At 39.6% G+C, this 19,319-nt stretch overlaps 4 protein-coding genes across 4 annotated transcripts; 3 read left to right on the top strand and 1 right to left on the bottom strand.

Moving 5' to 3' along the window:
* Positions 1-373: 373 nt before the first annotated feature.
* Positions 374-2,015, top strand: LOC149097988 (adenosine receptor A3-like). The gene has a single exon (XM_089278045.1). It carries the CDS (start codon positions 830-832, stop codon positions 1,775-1,777), a length of 948 nt encoding a protein of 315 aa, XP_089134171.1. The 5' UTR covers positions 374-829; the 3' UTR covers positions 1,778-2,015.
* A 7,422-nt stretch (positions 2,016-9,437) lies between these two features.
* Positions 9,438-10,904, bottom strand: LOC149097987 (solute carrier family 22 member 13-like). Its single transcript, XM_089278262.1, has 2 exons — positions 10,094-10,904; positions 9,438-9,721 (listed from the first exon to the last, which is right to left on the bottom strand). Exons 1-2 carry the CDS (start codon positions 10,154-10,156, stop codon positions 9,500-9,502), a joined length of 285 nt encoding a protein of 94 aa, XP_089134388.1. The 5' UTR covers positions 10,157-10,904; the 3' UTR covers positions 9,438-9,499.
* Positions 10,905-11,963: 1,059 nt separating this feature from the next.
* On the top strand, positions 11,964-13,573 carry LOC149097986 (adenosine receptor A3-like). Its single transcript, XM_089278261.1, has one exon. It carries the CDS (start codon positions 12,156-12,158, stop codon positions 13,149-13,151), a length of 996 nt encoding a protein of 331 aa, XP_089134387.1. The 5' UTR covers positions 11,964-12,155; the 3' UTR covers positions 13,152-13,573.
* Positions 13,574-15,954: 2,381 nt separating this feature from the next.
* LOC149097985 (adenosine receptor A3-like) lies at positions 15,955-17,596 on the top strand. Its single transcript, XM_089278047.1, has one exon. The coding sequence runs from the start codon at positions 16,411-16,413 to the stop codon at positions 17,356-17,358; it is 948 nt and encodes a 315-aa protein (XP_089134173.1). The 5' UTR covers positions 15,955-16,410; the 3' UTR covers positions 17,359-17,596.
* The last annotated feature ends 1,723 nt before the right edge of the window (positions 17,597-19,319 follow it).

Raw genomic sequence — 19,319 nt, 5'->3', positions numbered from 1 at the left:
CACAACAAAATTCGTGCCAGTAACTGAGCCAGGCAGGCAATATGAAGAGACCCTGGGAACCGTTGTACAGTTCAATCGAGAAATTGTTTCGTTCCTTTTTTGGCGGGAGTTTTAGAGATCATTTAGCCTGAAATATTTTCGAACGCAATGATGCCATAGCAGCTGTTCTATAAATTTGTCTTTCTCTGTGCATGGAAGAGAAAATACTTTGGGATGTTCCTAGTTGATGATATATTGCATAATTTTCTTTTCAAATTCGTGAAAACAGTAAAGGCAAGTGTCGATCTATGACTCTGATATTAATTCTCTTTTGTTTTAAACAATTCAGTTACAAAGTGCTTAGCCATATAAATTAAGTAACAGCATCTTTTTTCTTTTAACGTCTTTTGAATTAATTGCCGCGGATACGCTAAAACGTAACGCATAGCGTAATTTAATAGCGTAATATAAGACGCTAATTGTGGGTCGTTAACCAAGCGCATTGACCAAGCGTGTGTATGGCGAGGTCATTACACAACCATCATGAATTAGATTCATGGGGCAATGTATGCTCCATCTTGCCCGTTGAGTAACCAATCAGCGTAGCATTTGGTTTATGTTGGCCGCTGGCGGAGTCAGCCATGTAATAAGAGACGGTTTATTAAGGTAAGGTTACTCAGGTAAAAAAACAAAAACCCTGAAAATTAATGCAAAAGACTACCGCGTAGTAACATATGGTGGTTCTTCTCTTGAATTGGAACGCACTCCTATCATCGCTATCTCACAAGCACACAGCTATTCCTTGAAAAAGTTAGCCTTTGTCCTCGCTCAGTTTGAAAACTCAGTGAACATGGGAAGCAGTTTTGACAGCGCAACCTCGAACAATGCTTTTGCCAAAGCAGAAGTCATCGCTTGGTGCAGCGCTTTTTCACTGATATCTGTGCTCATTGTCACAGGAAACCTGCTCACTATTATTCTCTTTGCCGTCAACAAAAAAGTTAGGAAAAAGTGTTTCTTTCTGGTCGTTAATATGGCATGTGCTGATCTGCTGGTTGGGGCTGTTTCTCTGCCTATTAAGATTATAACGCCATTGTTACGGGAAGAGAGGATGAGTTTGCCAGTAGCGACTTTTCTCAACATCGTTACTGTCGTCTGCTTGCAAGCCACGATAACTTTTGCTGCCTTGATATCTTTAGAAAGAGTTTATGCCACATGTTGGCCGCTTAAATACCGAACACTGTCAGGGCAAGCATACAACGTTGTAATTATTTTGGCGTGGATTTTAGTACTTCTGAGCTCTACCATACTTTCCGTGTTGAGGGTTTTTGTTTACGAGGTAGCTTATTACTCGCTTTGGGTGACGTATACCTTTACTCTCACATTCATTATTTGCGTTTGTACTCTCGGCATATGGAGAAAATTTGAAAACCGGCGTATGCCTTCACTGACACAGCAAAACAGAGCTTTACAAAGCCGACGCTTGACAAAGACCTTGATGCTCGTATCTCTTCTTGCTTTGATGTCGTGGATCCCTATAATTATTATAAACATATTAGAAGCTACAAATGTCTCAGTAAATAAGAACATTTATCTCCTGGCGGTTCTTTTAAATGTGTCCAACTGCTGTGCCAATCCCGTTGTCTACGCATTGCGAGTTTCTGAGTTCAGAAAAGCCTTTTTTAGTTCACGGAGGATGAACGCTAATGGCGGAAGAAGTAACAGGTATTCTATCTCGACTCCAGCGACACAGCTGAAATCAACAACAACTGATCTTAAGGTGTTGGATACCAAGCTCTAATCGTAAGATTTAGGGTGAGAAACCGTACAGGAACTATACATAAAATGCGGGGACACGACAAAACAAAATCTTAAACTAAGATAAAAACTTGTTTCAAAATTTAACTTATTGTTCAATGTTAAACCTTGCTTTTAATGAGTCGTACATTTTTATTCTTGTTTTTACTTTTACAAGTGTACTTTGTTGATTCAGTTGCAGTGTTAAGTTGCAAAATAAAGAATATACCTTATATTACGAACTGTGACTCGCTATTGACTTGGCTGCCTATTGATGGACGTTAAGACAGACTTTACAACATATTTCGCCTGATTTCGTAGATACATCACGTAGAAAATCTTTTTTGGGGGGGGGGGGGGAGGGGTGAATTCAGTTCTCAGACACGTTGCATCCTTCGCTCGATTAAAAAGGCCACCTGGCTTTGATCACAGTGGTCAAAATTTGTTGTGGACTCACGAGGCGCAGCATCCTCGGAGACCCAGGGGCTACTAGCCGGGACGAAGCGATATTTTCGGGCGAGAGTTTACTTCAAGAGCTGAAGAGCCCCTGGGAGCTTACCGAGCCAGTTCCAGAAGTGGTCAAATTCCGTCCCGCAGATTGGCCAGAAAAATATTATGAACATTGAGGTCGAGGGGAAACAAAACTCGCTGTTTCCCGCGGGGCTAGTCATTAAGTGTTTTGTTGTACCTCCCAACTCAAAAGTTGAAAAAAAGAACTGCGAAGAAATTGTTTGCTTTACGCCGGCTGGCTCACAAATTTGCCGCGCTTTAAAGGAGCACGACCTGATCACGTGCGAGTCGAAAGTTCATGTTGTTGTCTCCCTAAGGAGTTAGTGAGTTTTGTTCGTCCGAGGGAGTTAGTGAGTTTTAACCCACGACACGTGACACGCTTTCCTCCAATCGGAAAACGTATTTGAGTCGGGAGGTATAGCAAAACATTTTGACCACTAAGATGACGCGTATCGTTGCCGATAAGAGTACAGACCACGCTACACCACATTCGATTTGTTAAATATTAGGTAGAAATAGTAGAAATCCGCTGTCCTGTGCTTTGTATGAGCGCTTATCCGGGACTTTTAGCTAGAAAACATCGAGAGGGAGCTTTAAGCGGCTATTTTGGATGATGGTTGAGGAGATTCGAACAGGTTTTTTGCGGTTTAGCGTGTTAGAAGCGCAACGATGTAGGATAATTTTCTGACACGTTTTCAAGGTGGGTGAAGAACTTTTGTTTTTTACACCCTCGAGCTCGTCATTGATTGAATCGAAGTGCTGCTATTTGAAAGTTTCGAGTAACAGTTACGAGGACTTAAAGCAAGTGCCAAAGTTCTTCAAACTACTGAAGACGGCCGAGCGCTTTATCTGTACAGTATTAAACTCTCAGTAATTTTTATAATTTTACTGAACTGCTTTGATTTCATTTTTCAACAGAAAATGGCGCAAAAGAGAAGTTCCATTGTTAAACCGGTAGCTAGAATCATGGCATTTCAAAGTGACTAACATTGGCTTGCCACTGTAATAAGCTTTAATGATTGCAAATAATCTATGGATATGATGGTCTTAAATCCCGCCATTTGTTACACGTCCCATCAGACAAAGAAAACAACTTTCTAAAGGACAACATGCCACAATAAATCCGTTCAATTTAAAACGTGCCCATCATCTCCTTCCAATGTATGCGAACAAACTAAGCTTAATCTGGCTTCTTTTAAGCAACTTAGAGGTATACACATCAGGGCGGAAATCAGATGAAACATCGATAGCCACACATTTGAAAGACTTCCAACACGAAACGTTGTTGATACTAATAAAATAGATCTGCACACAGAGTTACGCATAAAGTTTGGCACGTTGCACGTACATGTGATAAACACAGGGTTTAGTTTCTGAAGTGAAAAGCTTCTAAAAAACTATAAACAATCAAGCATAGATCTGCATTTCTTCAATATAGAAAATTGTTTGCCATTTATGTATTCTGACATCTTTCAGACGGAGATAATGAATAATTGGGACAGAAACATTTCCTCTGAATTTGCATCCGGACGTTTTAACATGAAATTAAACTCCATTTGTTACAGGTCTCATGGAAAAATAATTGACTATACCGTAAATAAACAACGTTTATGTGACATATTCATTTTAGCAAGATGGAGAGAAAGACATTGAATATTGATCGAGACACTAGCTCTGCAAAAAAGGTTTCTAACCTAAAAATGCTGAGTTTTAAGGGTTGCCACCCAGTTGTGCGTTGAATATATCAGTCCATTGACGCAGTTCTTGACCTGTTTTCTTTTCAAAATTGTCTTTAATTTTGTTGTATAGCTTGCTCATATTTCAGAAATGTTTAATGTAGATCTATGTAATATCAAGAATTATTTCTCTGCAAATGCGTATACTTACTACAGTTTTCACTGTTACGCTACCTTCGACATCAAAACGACTTCCGTCAATCAAACAATGGTACCTTGTATACAGTATGCAGAAACGGCTTCACACTGACGGCGAAAATGTCGAGGATGACGCAATCTTCAGTAAATTTGAATGCGAACAGCGAAGGTAGCTATGACTGTTCCTTAGGCCCAATCTGGAGTTGCAGTCGGCGGAGGGCTCGTTGGGAAATCTGTCTTTTGATGCCGATACTTATCTTCTCTTTGCATAACCTATTTATCGAGCAGCAAAATCCGGCGCGCCCTCACATTAGCTTATAATTAATGTCCTGTAAAGTCCAGGGATGTGGCAGACGATACGTGTTTACAGCCTTCTGGGATTCTGCATCTCCACTTACGGTTTTTGTGTACAACACGATTTCTCTCTGCAAGTTGGAAAATGACATTAGTGTCGCGGCAAAAGTCACGGGGATTCGCCTTCGACCGGCCGACAACAACTGCAAATTGATTTCATGAAGCATGACAATGAATCACTAAGTTACTACGTTAGCTGGACTGTTCGATGTTTGTGTGCCTTCGTATGATGATAGTTCGATATTTACTTTTTCAAAGCTATCTTCGCTGTTACCGACATTTTCGCTATGAGTGTGAAACCGCCGTTTCTGTAGACCAGAATTCCCGATATAAAGTACCGCCCTTTGACTGAAAGAAGTCTATTGCAAAGAGTGTTTTAATTTCGAAGGTCTTGTAGCAGTGAAAACAATGGTTGTGTGGCGCCATCTGCTCTTTTCAAGAATTTTCTGCGAATTTCCGTGAAAACAAAAGTGACATTAATGTGTATTTTTACTCTCCCAATTTAAAAGCATATGCTAATTCTGGTAGCTGTTGTTGTCTTATGTCTCCTCGCAACAAAACGGTATGCATATTTTTTGTACCGAGCCGTTATCATTTATCTTTAATTTATGAAACAGATGAAAACGTCTTTTTTGTTCAATCTTTATCAGTGTGTTCCTAATAAAAAGAGGCAGAGAAAAAAAATCGTCTCAGCGCGATTCCTTCGTCCGGTTATATTACGACATCGATCAGAATCGCTGACATAGGCGATGGCAATTTAAATAATGCACTAAGAACTTCAAACCTGACGGGTACTTTCTAATGTAAGGATTATTGATAACTAAGCCGTTCTCTTATAATCGCCATTTCTAAGCGAACAACTACACTAAAACTCCGTTTCATCAAGTGCAAGGTGGAAATTTTTCCTCGTGTTCAGCCGCAATGAAAACCTAATTCTCGCGTCTAAAATCCATTCTTAATTCACGTCCTCAAATCAAGTGAATGGAACCGAGTTCAGAAAACACTACCTCGCCAAGAAATGGATCTTGGCCAGCCACAAATGCTCCTTTCAAAGTGACAGGCATCGCATTTTGCTCTGCTTTTGCACTGGAAGCTGTACTGGTTGCCGTCGGAAACTTGCTCACAATTGTTCTCTTTGCAGTCAACAGGAATCTTCGTAAAAAGAATTTGTTGACGGTCGTCAATATGGCGTTTGCTGATCTGATGTTAGGAACTGTATCTCTGCCCATGAACACTTACTTGGTCGGGGGAGAATTTAAACTTTGGTTATATAGAAGGGACACCACTTCCAAGATTTTCTACAGAGTCTTGGATGATGTTTTTATGCAGGCCTCAATACTAGCCGCGGCTTTGATATCTGGCGAGAGATTTTACGCCATACATTGGCCACTGAAACACCGAATTCTGTCAACCAGAGAATACTACATTGCCATTTCAATAGCATGGGCAGTAGCTTTTGCAGTTTCTGCGATTCTTTCCCTTTTATCTTTTTTTGTTTCCATAAAAGGATTCTTACATTTTTGGTTACCATACACTTTGGTCCTAATGTTCATCCTGTTTGGTTGTAATTTTAGCATTTGGAGAAAGTTTCGAAGTGGTCGCACCTTCCCGATGCAACAAAACAGAGCTTCACAAAATCAACGCCTGGTAAAGACCTTGTTATTGATATCTATCCTTGCTTTACTCTCGTGGATACCTTTAATTGTTATGAACACTCTATTCGTTTTTAACTGTTCGATAAATTGGAGAGTTTATTATGGGGCTTCGTTTTTGAATTTCTCTAACTCTTTAGTCAATCCAGTTGTCTATGCATTAAGGATTCCTGAATTCAAAAGGACTTTAGGCTCCGTGTGCTGTTGTAGAAAGCGGCTGGCGATTAAGAGTGTGACGTCAAAAAAAAGAAGAGGAAACAAGTTTACTGATTTAATTCCAGAGACGCAGTTAAAAGCAATGTCTACAAGTCCAGAAATTTTAGATACTAGGTTATAATCAAGGATCAAGGGACGAGAAAATTAAATTAGTTCGTGTAGTGTGATCGTCCGGGTGAGTGTAGTTCTGAAAAGAACTGTTGTTGGTGACTGACGTTTCGACAACCTGAACGGAAGTCATCTTCAGAGTCAACTTGACTCTGAAGATGACTTCCGTTCAGGTTGTCGAAACGTCAGTCACCAACAACAGTTCTTTTCAGAACTACACTCACCCGTACGATCACACTATACGAACTACTGATACTCCTGGGTTCAAACCATTTACTGTGTTATCGAAATTAAATTAATCGACGATATCATTTCCGGATGACTGGCTGTGATGTAAACAAGAGGCTCAAAGTAGCCTATACTCATGCGCAGGAGGTTACAACTCGTATAAAATTGATACGCAATGCGTACATAGTGAGACAAGCAATTCGAAAACCGTTGCCATCTGACAACTAGAAATAATACGGGAGCAACGCTAACTCGAAAAAAGTGCATCATAGATTTAAGATATAGACAATGAAAATACCGGAGAGAAGATAAGTGCTGTAACGCAATATGTCATCTTTGTTACAAGGACATCGTCGGGCGAATAACAAAGCGAGCCGAGAAATAAAAAAAGGATCAGAATTGCGAATTGGATGAAATATCTTTTTTCATAGGAATTCTGGACTAAATCTATTTTAGGCATTTTCTGTTTAAGTGTTAAACTCGTTTATGTTGGTTGTTAGGAATATATACCAGTACTGGGTCATTGTATCAAATATCAACTTTGCCTTAATTCCATTATATTTGTAATTTGATCTTAAAGTAGTCTTGAAACTTGATTAAGTAACACTACTCCTCAGTAGGCACCTGGTGTTTTTTATGTGTTGTTTCATGCAATGCCATATTTTCGTAAAATATCATTATATATATCTATACACATGTTGCTAAAAACTTAATAGGTTCAACAATTGATACAAAATAAAAGGTGTACAAGACTAACCAAGAAGCAGAAAAAGAGAAAAGAAAAAAAAAATTAAACACACAAGCGCACTCTGTTCGGGCAAAAGTGTTAATTAGCTGACATTGTTCCTCACATTCTTCTTGACTCCTTTAGACGAAATCCGATAGGAAATCGAGCAATTTCAGTTTTTAATGGACAAAAACCTTGTACTAGAAAAACTCTAAGTATAGTACAATCCTTCTTGCGTTTTTTTAAAAGCTAAAGGTATAAACAGTTGTCTGAAATAACACCAGAAACATTTTCTCATGGGAACTCGAGAAAGTAAATTTCAAAGTTCAGAGAAATTGTCAGGTAAAACACAGGTAAAATTTCATCATCAGTTTCATTTCACCACTACTTCAAGTGTTTCATATATTACTTCAAAATTTGTTTTCGACATTTGGTGTTGTCAGAAATGATTTCTTTTGAGAAGATATTTAAAACAGTCGCACAAAAATTTCCAAGTTTTTGTCCACTTGTTACTCCACGGGTAGCCCAAGCTCTCTCTATGAACCACACAAGCAACACGATATGGCATTGAATTTTAAGGGTTTATATGGGATTGTCTACAAGATATCCATGGAGGTAGTTAAAAGTGAAAATTCTCAATAAAAATGGCTTACCTTATTCCATACGTGTGTTGTTTGCTCCTAGTGTGGTTATTTTGCCGATTTAACTTGATTTAAGCGACTTTTTTGAATTCCGGTTTTCCCTTCGTAAAGAGAGAACACGGTCCTCATAAAGAGAGGACAAGGTACTCTCTATATGAAGGGAAAACCGGAATTCAAAAAAGTCCTCAAACCGTCCGTTGTATGCGGCCTACTTTAGTTAATTAGTTTCGTGTAAACAGCTTCTCTAATAACTGCGGTTTAGTTACGAAACCTCGGTAAGCAGTAACCGTAGTAAATCTCTCCCGTGAAAACACGGCATAAGAAGGTCACGTTTACAGAAGTAGTTGTGGCGTTAGTGCCCAGTGCCCATACGAGTGGTTATTAATCACAATGATCTTTTCAGTATTTCTAGCGGTCTTTGTAGCCTTCGGTCGGTGCGAGGAGAGTTGGGGGGTGGGTGGGGGGTCATTCCCATGTGAAATGGTCGAGAGCCTCAAAGGGACCGTCAAAAGTACTTCCAGAAGACCAAAACAGCCCGGTCTACATAAGGTTAATTTACCACTCCAGTGATACAGAGCCACTTTATGCAAGGCATGAATAGATGTACGTTTGCTACATGATTACCGTGCATCGATGATTAGACTAACCACGTTTTTTAACTTATGAAATTTGATCGGACTTCTGACTTGCCAAGGTTACGTTTTGAAAGTCACTATTACTTCCATGCGTAACTTTGAATTACTAATTAACAAATTAATAACTTCATGTAAGTGTCGAGTGTATTTAGCACTGTTGTGCTAATTTGAGACACTATAAATGAATAAATAAATAAATAAATAAATAAATAGATATTGTAACAGAACATAAACTATTACGAATCCCAACTGGTGGGAGGCTGACCAGTTGGCTATTTACACAACGCAGTCGAGAAGTTGAGTTCGGGACTACCGAGAACAAATCCAGATAGCGGTAGCGATTTTATTGAAGGTCTGGGAAAAGTCAGGGAGTTTTGTATCAGGTCAGGGAATTTCTTAATCCCTGTTGAAAAGTACGGGAATTTTATCTTAAGGTTGCCGCAGATTGTTTTATTAGATGTTTTGTATAGACAAGGCAATTTTGTTTTAAAAATTACCTGAGCCATCCTTATTTTTGTTGACACATGGCCAGAACAGTCATCCTGCAGGGTCAGTGAAAATTGCTTTACAGTCAGTGAGAGGTCAGGGGAAAGTCAGAGATATTTTTTGTTCCGGTGTGTGGCAACCCTGACTCCTGTTGATGTATCTTGTATTGCTGTTGATGCTGAATCCGGGGTGTGTTATATATAGCCATTTGGAGATTCCAATTAATCAATCAATTAAAATTAATCAATCAATTTTATTCACAAATCATTTAATTTATTGCTGAATTTACATGTACTCATACGAGGTTGTCCGTAGGAGGAACAAGAGGCTCCCTTTCATCAGTTCCGAGGAAATCATTGTCGCTTTCAACAGTCTCAGTGCTGCACTCCTGTTTCTCTTGGTCGATATTTTCCAGCGTTGGTTTGAAGCGGGTTTCCGGCAACAACAAGCAGAGTAACCCAGCGATCAAGGCTAATACTCCCATGACTCCATAAGGAAGGATGGGGTGCACTCGTCCCTATCAAAGAAAATTTACGCGCCGAAAAAATTATCTACATCATCATATTACACTTCCGGATACACGCTGGCTTCACAGCAGTAACAGAGGATATTGGCGGCGAGCAGATTAGGTCAGGAAAAAATAACAACCACTATATGTTGGATTAAAACAATTCAAATTTTGAGCATATTTGTTTTAATACATTTAGAGAGGAAGCAACATCAGCCTCAGGGCCTGTTTACAAGGAGGATAAACTAGGGTAAACTAAGGTAAACTAGGGTAACCCTCTTGCTACTTCGCCATGACATTATCAAAGTAGTCTGTCGATCCACTGGGCTATCGCCTCGTGGATCCACAGCTAATTCGTTTGCGTCTGTTTATGATACTTACCAAGAAAATGACGTAAGTAGAGAGAAAAGAACCAACTCTGGAACAGACCAAAGATGCACTCATACCAACATTTCTAAAAATGTCAAAAGAGCAATTAACTGCTAAGAGGCCGCGGTCTTAATCTTTGTCTAATAAACAGTCTTTTTGTTTCTCGACTTTTTCAGCGCAACAGACTTTTTTTTTTGCTTTTTTCATTCTCAACTCTCTAAAAGAACCTATTTTCATAAGACAGAGAAGGTAACAAGGACGTTTGTGGCTGAAAACGACTACCACGGAGGAATACCACGGATGAATACGTATTACTACTGACTGTTAATAAATTTTTTCGCCGTTATAAATTCTTTTAACGTTAGCTGACCATTATGGGATCTCTCTGTTATGTTTGTTACTACCACTGTGAGACGTTAAGCTATTTTACTATATAAATACTTATTTTTTTCTCAAGCATCTGAGCGGGCCGGAATCCTAAATCCTCGAATTTTATTAGCTAATCACGCGCTCGTGACCGGTCCAGCTTTTTATGATACGGCCCACGGGCCGGATTTTTTACCCAATCTTGTGCCTTTTTACACTTCCATCGACGATTAGTCAACGTAAGTTTATCTCTGTTCACTTTAAAATGGCAAGGAAAGTCACTCTAAGTAAATTCAATTGAGTGTTTTGAGGTTGTGAGTGGTTGCTCGGTTGTTTGTAGCTTGGCGCTGTAATGGCGCGTAATCCTGTGTTTCTCTCTCCGTAAAATTTGTGTTGAGTTTACCTCTCTGATCGTTGCTGTATTTAGGGGAATGTCTGTGGGATACACTTAACGAAGTTCCTCTCTTTCTGCTCTTCAATTTACGGTAGAAAAGTCTGATTTCAAGTGATTTTAATTGCAACGGCTGACAAAAACAATTTTGGAGAACTTAACTGATGAAATAAATGCAACTAACTTAAAGTAGGTCGAAAAAAACTTTGTCTACTATCTGAGTTACTCGCTCGTTGCCAAGATTTTGTCTTGCCAAGATTTTGGCATTGTCTTGCCTATTGATGTCCGCTAAGAGCTACTTAGATAAATTCTATAGAGAAATGTAACTAAATGCTCAGTTGCCGTCATTAATCACTGTAAAAACCGGTGTTGTCACAATTACGGAATGCGTAAAAGTTTTACATCAATGAGAAAAGTTAGGTGTTCACTTCGTCGCAACTTTGTCCATGAATGAACTAATGGAGACGTAGATTTAGACAAAAAAAATGCAAATTACTTACAAATAAAATCGCAGATCGAGGTTACCTCTCTTGGAACAAGGCCTGGACGCTGTTTTTTAATGGGGAAGCTGAAATTTGGGTTTTCAAGTTCGACTTGCTGATAGAAAAAGGGCTTACCACTGCTTTAGCAAGGTCACTTTAATTTTATCAATACGATGTGGTTTGACGACGAAGCCATGATTGAAAAAAAGGTATCTTATGAACCCCATGGTACGTACGGTTATAAATAGCCTCGATACACACCGTGCAAGTTATGCTTGTAAAAGTTGTCATACCTGACAACTGCAATACTTTTTCTTTACATCCAGTGTCTTTTTGGATTAACTTTTAGTCGACTCACGTTATTTTCTGAAGAAAGTTAACAGTGTATAGTTTGTCCTCGCTGTATTCCATTCTACAATTTCGCGTTCCAGAATGAAAGATCCAAGATGGTGGACGGAATGACGTCACGACCAAAATTATAATGTCTCATCCTGTTGATCGGGTCGATAAATACAGACCAATGGACGTATCAGAGGTTTGTTATACAAATGCGACTTAAGAGTCCATTATGCCTCGTATTTACTCTTCCCCCGGCTCGTTAGCGTACCTGTTAAAACAAACAAATATATATTAAGTTTGACCGCAGACTCAAATACAGTGACATCAGGATAACGTTACTCACGGACAGAAAGTTCTTTAAAGGCACGTACGAAAACCGAAATTCAGCTGGCTGACACTAGGTACTTCCGCTGAATTGAAACAAACTCCTATCTTCTCCATCGATTACTGATGTGTATAAAAACACTGCCTCGCTCAGACCGAGAACTAGGTAAACATGGAAAGCAGTTTGGAAAACACAACTTCGAATAATACGTCTTGTTCGGCGACAGATGTTTTTACCAAAGCAAATGCCATCGCTTGGTGCAGCGCTTTTTCACTAGTATCTGCGCTCATTGTCACAGGAAACCTGCTCACTATTGGTCTGTTTGCCATCTACAAGAAGGGTAGAAAAAACTTCTTTCTTGTAATAAATATGGCATGTGCCGATCTGATGCTAGGAGCTGTTTCCCTTCCTATTTACATTTTCAAGGCAATAATTCCAGTGTTGCGGACGAGTAAGAATTCGCCTCTTACTACTTTTCACAGCGTCTTTTCTGTCGTCTGCTTGCAAGCCTCGATAACTTTTGCGGCCTTGATTTCTTGCGAAAGACTTTACGCCACACATAGGCCCTTGAGACTGCGAACACTGTCAGGGCGAGCATACGTCGTTGTAATTTTTTTGGCGTGGACTGTAGTACTTTTGAGCTCTGCCATACTTTCCGTGTTAAGGGTTTTTGTTTCCAAGGTGGCTTACTTCTCTTTTTGGGTGCCGTACACCTTTATTCTTACATTCATTATTTGTGCTTGTGCTCTTGGCATTTGGAAAACACTTCAATTACACCGGCGTATGTCTTCAATACGACGAAACAGAGCTTTACAAAGCCGACGCCTGACAAAGACCTTGATGCTTATATCTCTTCTTGCTTTGCTGTCGTGGATCCCTATAATTGTTATGAACACATTAGAAGCTTTAAATGTCTCAGTGAACAAAAACCTTTATCACCTGGCAGTTCTCTTAAATGTGTCCAATTGTTGTGTCAATCCCGTGGTCTGCGTATTAAGAATTCCTGAATTTAAAAAGGCCCTTGGTTTCCTCCGGTGTGGAAGAAAATCAGAGATCAGGAACATGAATGCTAATGGCAGAAGAGGTAACAGGGCTTCTGTTTTGACTCCAGCAACACAGCTGAAATCAATAACAACTGATCTTGAGGTGCTGGATACCAAGCTCTGATCGTAAGAGCGACGGTCAAACTGTATCAACATGATTACACGTCGATGTCAGTGATTATTCACTAATGCCATTGATTACTCATCGACTACCCATTGATTACCCATCGACTACTTATTGGTTACAGATATATTATTACTGATTAAAAACTGGATCATCGGATAAAGCAATTCGACAATTTTCATTGGCCGGCTTAGTCGTCATGAGTTATGAGCCTTTAAACCATGCTCTAATATGGTAAGCGTAGGCGTGATTTTGGGTCATTTTCAGTTTTATTTTATTCTAGTTTTCTATATTTTGGTGGCGTTCAGTTAATAGAACAGATAATCCTCTCTCACTTGTTGCATAGTGAGATGATGTTATTGCCAACTCATATCCAACGCGTGCTCGTGGAATATGTACAATAAAATCTTCTTCGATTTTCCGGGATTTTCTTCGTTATAATTTGCTATGGTGAGGTCTATGGTTTGTGCAGCCATGTGCCAGTGATTATGTTAATGACAATGCCTAATCAATGCAGTCAATGATTAATCGATGAAAATGTTGTGGCCTATGGATTATTCACTGATTATCCATTGATCATCGGCAATAATCAATAACTAATCAACTCATTTCCCATCGATTACCCATCGATTACTCATTGATTAAATTGATGCCAACGATTAATTACCTCTAGTTGTTGGTGCTCAGAGACAGAAGTGTATCTTTTTCATGCCTCTCATCCGTCTCCCGTAGTTCTTTCGGGCATCCTATATGGCATGCTATACGCTAATTTTAAAAAAGTGAGTTTTTAACTTAGATTTAAAAACAGTCAGTAAATCCTAGTTTCAGATTTCATTAAGCGGTTATGGACTTTTGCCCATCGCCATTTCCATCCCAACCTCATATGTGTTTCTAGTAAACAAGTTTCAGGTTAGGTAGCGCTGATTTCTACATGTAAAGGATAGTCAGGGAAAAAGCATAAAAACGTCTTTCAAAATTCAACTTAATGCTCGATATTAAAATTTGCTTTTGTCATTCATCCTTTGTCTCTAAGTGTAAATTACTGTAAAACATTAGTCACTTAATTTAAGGTGGCTGGCAGCAGTTTCAGCACTTTTTGAGACTTAAATGTTGACGGGTCACTACAATCACTATTTATCAGTGATGCTCCGAGTGTGATGCAACAGCAACAACAACAGCAAAATTACAGTTAAATTGAAGACTGCTGATCTGCAGTGCAAGCTTTTCTTTTAGCATATTTTAGAGATCAGAATTACTATAGCCACTGGGAAGGGTTTTGGAGGTAAAGCGTTTTGAAATCTACTATAGGAAAATTCATTACCTGACTCGTGAATTCCACGTTAATAAAATTTCACTTGACAAACCGACATCGCACGAATCGCGTAAAAATTTTACTGCAGGGCAGATTGACTTGCACTTTCAAAAAGACGTGTTTGGTTTTTGGCTTCGTCGACGGCGACAATGGTTTTGAAAATATGATTAAAAGATATTGTATCTAATCGGTTTTTGAGTTGAATATACCTCGCTGAATACCTCACCTAGGTAACCAATCAGGGTGCGAGAATTCTCTGAGCTATGCGATTCTTCATGTAATTCAACATGATCTGAAAGCTTACAGAAACCAGTAGTATCACTCTAAAAAACGTTCAGATATTCTGTTCAGTGTTTGAAAGGATAAATCAGGCTCTCTGTCATTGCTGGCAAAATATGTTTTCTTTCTTTAGCTGACCAATAACGTGGACCCAAACTAAGTTTTGAACTTCGAATTCAGGTTGCAATGAACGCTCAAGAGGTAAAAATTGGGCTTTTCATTTCTCGCCACAAACTCAAACATCTCTGATTATGTTGACGCTATCAAACGAAAAGATTTTGTCTTACAGACTGAATATTCAGACCCCGTCCTCCGGTGGTGGGTGCATTTGTTAGGGAGTAAGACAAGGCTTGGGCAATCTTATGTAAAAACAGAAAAATCTTTTTAAAAACTATACGTAATCGTTAGAACATAAAAATACAGGAAGTTTCAAAATCATTTCCCACCGGAAGAGAAATGCAGTCCGTCGTCCCTTGCCAACTGCTACAGCTAATTAACTGTGAAAGTTTAAACTGACGCATGGACTGTCACTGAATATCGAGGATAAAAGGGTTTCTAATGAATATGAACATTCCGCGGTTAATAATTGATGAACTTAGATAACGGAATAAGTGAAGTCCTAGTACATACAACTTGCACTGCATGTATCTGGCTGGGGGCCTCATATGAGCCCGGTTGACCGGGCTGGCCCGGCTACCGAGAACTCGCCGAACTCAAATTTTCTTTGTTTAAAATTCGATTGTGTTCATAGGAAGAAGGCGGGCCACCCCGGTTACCGAGGTCTCGATTTTTACAACCGAGATCTCGGCAAGCGGGATGAACATCTTTCCATATGAACACACAACAAAATTCGTGCCAGTAACTGAGCCAGGCAGGCAATATGAAGAGACCCTGGGAACCGTTGTACAGTTCAATCGAGAAATTGTTTCGTTCCTTTTTTGGCGGGAGTTTTAGAGATCATTTAGCCTGAAATATTTTCGAACGCAATGATGCCATAGCAGCTGTTCTATAAATTTGTCTTTCTCTGTGCATGGAAGAGAAAATACTTTGGGATGTTCCTAGTTGATGATATATTGCATAATTTTCTTTTCAAATTCGTGAAAACAGTAAAGGCAAGTGTCGATCTATGACTCTGATATTAATTCTCTTTTGTTTTAAACAATTCAGTTACAAAGTGCTTAGCCATATAAATTAAGTAACAGCATCTTTTTTCTTTTAACGTCTTTTGAATTAATTGCCGCGGATACGCTAAAACGTAACGCATAGCGTAATTTAATAGCGTAATATAAGACGCTAATTGTGGGTCGTTAACCAAGCGCATTGACCAAGCGTGTGTATGGCGAGGTCATTACACAACCATCATGAATTAGATTCATGGGGCAATGTATGCTCCATCTTGCCCGTTGAGTAACCAATCAGCGTAGCATTTGGTTTATGTTGGCCGCTGGCGGAGTCAGCCATGTAATAAGAGACGGTTTATTAAGGTAAGGTTACTCAGGTAAAAAAACAAAAACCCTGAAAATTAATGCAAAAGACTACCGCGTAGTAACATATGGTGGTTCTTCTCTTGAATTGGAACGCACTCCTATCATCGCTATCTCACAAGCACACAGCTATTCCTTGAAAAAGTTAGCCTTTGTCCTCGCTCAGTTTGAAAACTCAGTGAACATGGGAAGCAGTTTTGACAGCGCAACCTCGAACAATGCTTTTGCCAAAGCAGAAGTCATCGCTTGGTGCAGCGCTTTTTCACTGATATCTGTGCTCATTGTCACAGGAAACCTGCTCACTATTATTCTCTTTGCCGTCAACAAAAAAGTTAGGAAAAAGTGTTTCTTTCTGGTCGTTAATATGGCATGTGCTGATCTGCTGGTTGGGGCTGTTTCTCTGCCTATTAAGATTATAACGCCATTGTTACGGGAAGAGAGGATGAGTTTGCCAGTAGCGACTTTTCTCAACATCGTTACTGTCGTCTGCTTGCAAGCCACGATAACTTTTGCTGCCTTGATATCTTTAGAAAGAGTTTATGCCACATGTTGGCCGCTTAAATACCGAACACTGTCAGGGCAAGCATACAACGTTGTAATTATTTTGGCGTGGATTTTAGTACTTCTGAGCTCTACCATACTTTCCGTGTTGAGGGTTTTTGTTTACGAGGTAGCTTATTACTCGCTTTGGGTGACGTATACCTTTACTCTCACATTCATTATTTGCGTTTGTACTCTCGGCATATGGAGAAAATTTGAAAACCGGCGTATGCCTTCACTGACACAGCAAAACAGAGCTTTACAAAGCCGACGCTTGACAAAGACCTTGATGCTCGTATCTCTTCTTGCTTTGATGTCGTGGATCCCTATAATTATTATAAACATATTAGAAGCTACAAATGTCTCAGTAAATAAGAACATTTATCTCCTGGCGGTTCTTTTAAATGTGTCCAACTGCTGTGCCAATCCCGTTGTCTACGCATTGCGAGTTTCTGAGTTCAGAAAAGCCTTTTTTAGTTCACGGAGGATGAACGCTAATGGCGGAAGAAGTAACAGGTATTCTATCTCGACTCCAGCGACACAGCTGAAATCAACAACAACTGATCTTAAGGTGTTGGATACCAAGCTCTAATCGTAAGATTTAGGGTGAGAAACCGTACAGGAACTATACATAAAATGCGGGGACACGACAAAACAAAATCTTAAACTAAGATAAAAACTTGTTTCAAAATTTAACTTATTGTTCAATGTTAAACCTTGCTTTTAATGAGTCGTACATTTTTATTCTTGTTTTTACTTTTACAAGTGTACTTTGTTGATTCAGTTGCAGTGTTAAGTTGCAAAATAAAGAATATACCTTATATTACGAACTGTGACTCGCTATTGACTTGGCTGCCTATTGATGGACGTTAAGACAGACTTTACAACATATTTCGCCTGATTTCGTAGATACATCACGTAGAAAATCTTTTTTGGGGGGGGGGGGGGAGGGGTGAATTCAGTTCTCAGACACGTTGCATCCTTCGCTCGATTAAAAAGGCCACCTGGCTTTGATCACAGTGGTCAAAATTTGTTGTGGACTCACGAGGCGCAGCATCCTCGGAGACCCAGGGGCTACTAGCCGGGACGAAGCGATATTTTCGGGCGAGAGTTTACTTCAAGAGCTGAAGAGCCCCTGGGAGCTTACCGAGCCAGTTCCAGAAGTGGTCAAATTCCGTCCCGCAGATTGGCCAGAAAAATATTATGAACATTGAGGTCGAGGGGAAACAAAACTCGCTGTTTCCCGCGGGGCTAGTCATTAAGTGTTTTGTTGTACCTCCCAACTCAAAAGTTGAAAAAAAGAACTGCGAAGAAATTGTTTGCTTTACGCCGGCTGGCTCACAAATTTGCCGCGCTTTAAAGGAGCACGACCTGATCACGTGCGAGTCGAAAGTTCATGTTGTTGTCTCCCTAAGGAGTTAGTGAGTTTTGTTCGTCCGAGGGAGTTAGTGAGTTTTAACCCACGACACGTGACACGCTTTCCTCCAATCGGAAAACGTATTTGAGTCGGGAGGTATAGCAAAACATTTTGACCACTAAGATGACGCGTATCGTTGCCGATAAGAGTACAGACCACGCTACACCACATTCGATTTGTTAAATATTAGGTAGAAATAGTAGAAATCCGCTGTCCTGTGCTTTGTATGAGCGCTTATCCGGGACTTTTAGCTAGAAAACATCGAGAGGGAGCTTTAAGCGGCTATTTTGGATGATGGTTGAGGAGATTCGAACAGGTTTTTTGCGGTTTAGCGTGTTAGAAGCGCAACGATGTAGGATAATTTTCTGACACGTTTTCAAGGTGGGTGAAGAACTTTTGTTTTTTACACCCTCGAGCTCGTCATTGATTGAATCGAAGTGCTGCTATTTGAAAGTTTCGAGTAACAGTTACGAGGACTTAAAGCAAGTGCCAAAGTTCTTCAAACTACTGAAGACGGCCGAGCGCTTTATCTGTACAGTATTAAACTCTCAGTAATTTTTATAATTTTACTGAACTGCTTTGATTTCATTTTTCAACAGAAAATGGCGCAAAAGAGAAGTTCCATTGTTAAACCGGTAGCTAGAATCATGGCATTTCAAAGTGACTAACATTGGCTTGCCACTGTAATAAGCTTTAATGATTGCAAATAATCTATGGATATGATGGTCTTAAATCCCGCCATTTGTTACACGTCCCATCAGACAAAGAAAACAACTTTCTAAAGGACAACATGCCACAATAAATCCGTTCAATTTAAAACGTGCCCATCATCTCCTTCCAATGTATGCGAACAAACTAAGCTTAATCTGGCTTCTTTTAAGCAACTTAGAGGTATACACATCAGGGCGGAAATCAGATGAAACATCGATAGCCACACATTTGAAAGACTTCCAACACGAAACGTTGTTGATACTAATAAAATAGATCTGCACACAGAGTTACGCATAAAGTTTGGCACGTTGCACGTACATGTGATAAACACAGGGTTTAGTTTCTGAAGTGAAAAGCTTCTAAAAAACTATAAACAATCAAGCATAGATCTGCATTTCTTCAATATAGAAAATTGTTTGCCATTT

This window comes from Orbicella faveolata, unplaced genomic scaffold, assembly GCF_042242905.1.
Source record: "Orbicella faveolata isolate gen_17 unplaced genomic scaffold, um_ofav_v1 contig_46, whole genome shotgun sequence".
Taxonomy (NCBI): domain Eukaryota; kingdom Metazoa; phylum Cnidaria; class Anthozoa; order Scleractinia; family Merulinidae; genus Orbicella; species Orbicella faveolata.
Note: the sequence above shows the minus strand (reverse complement) of the source record. Positions and strands in the feature narration are given on the sequence as shown.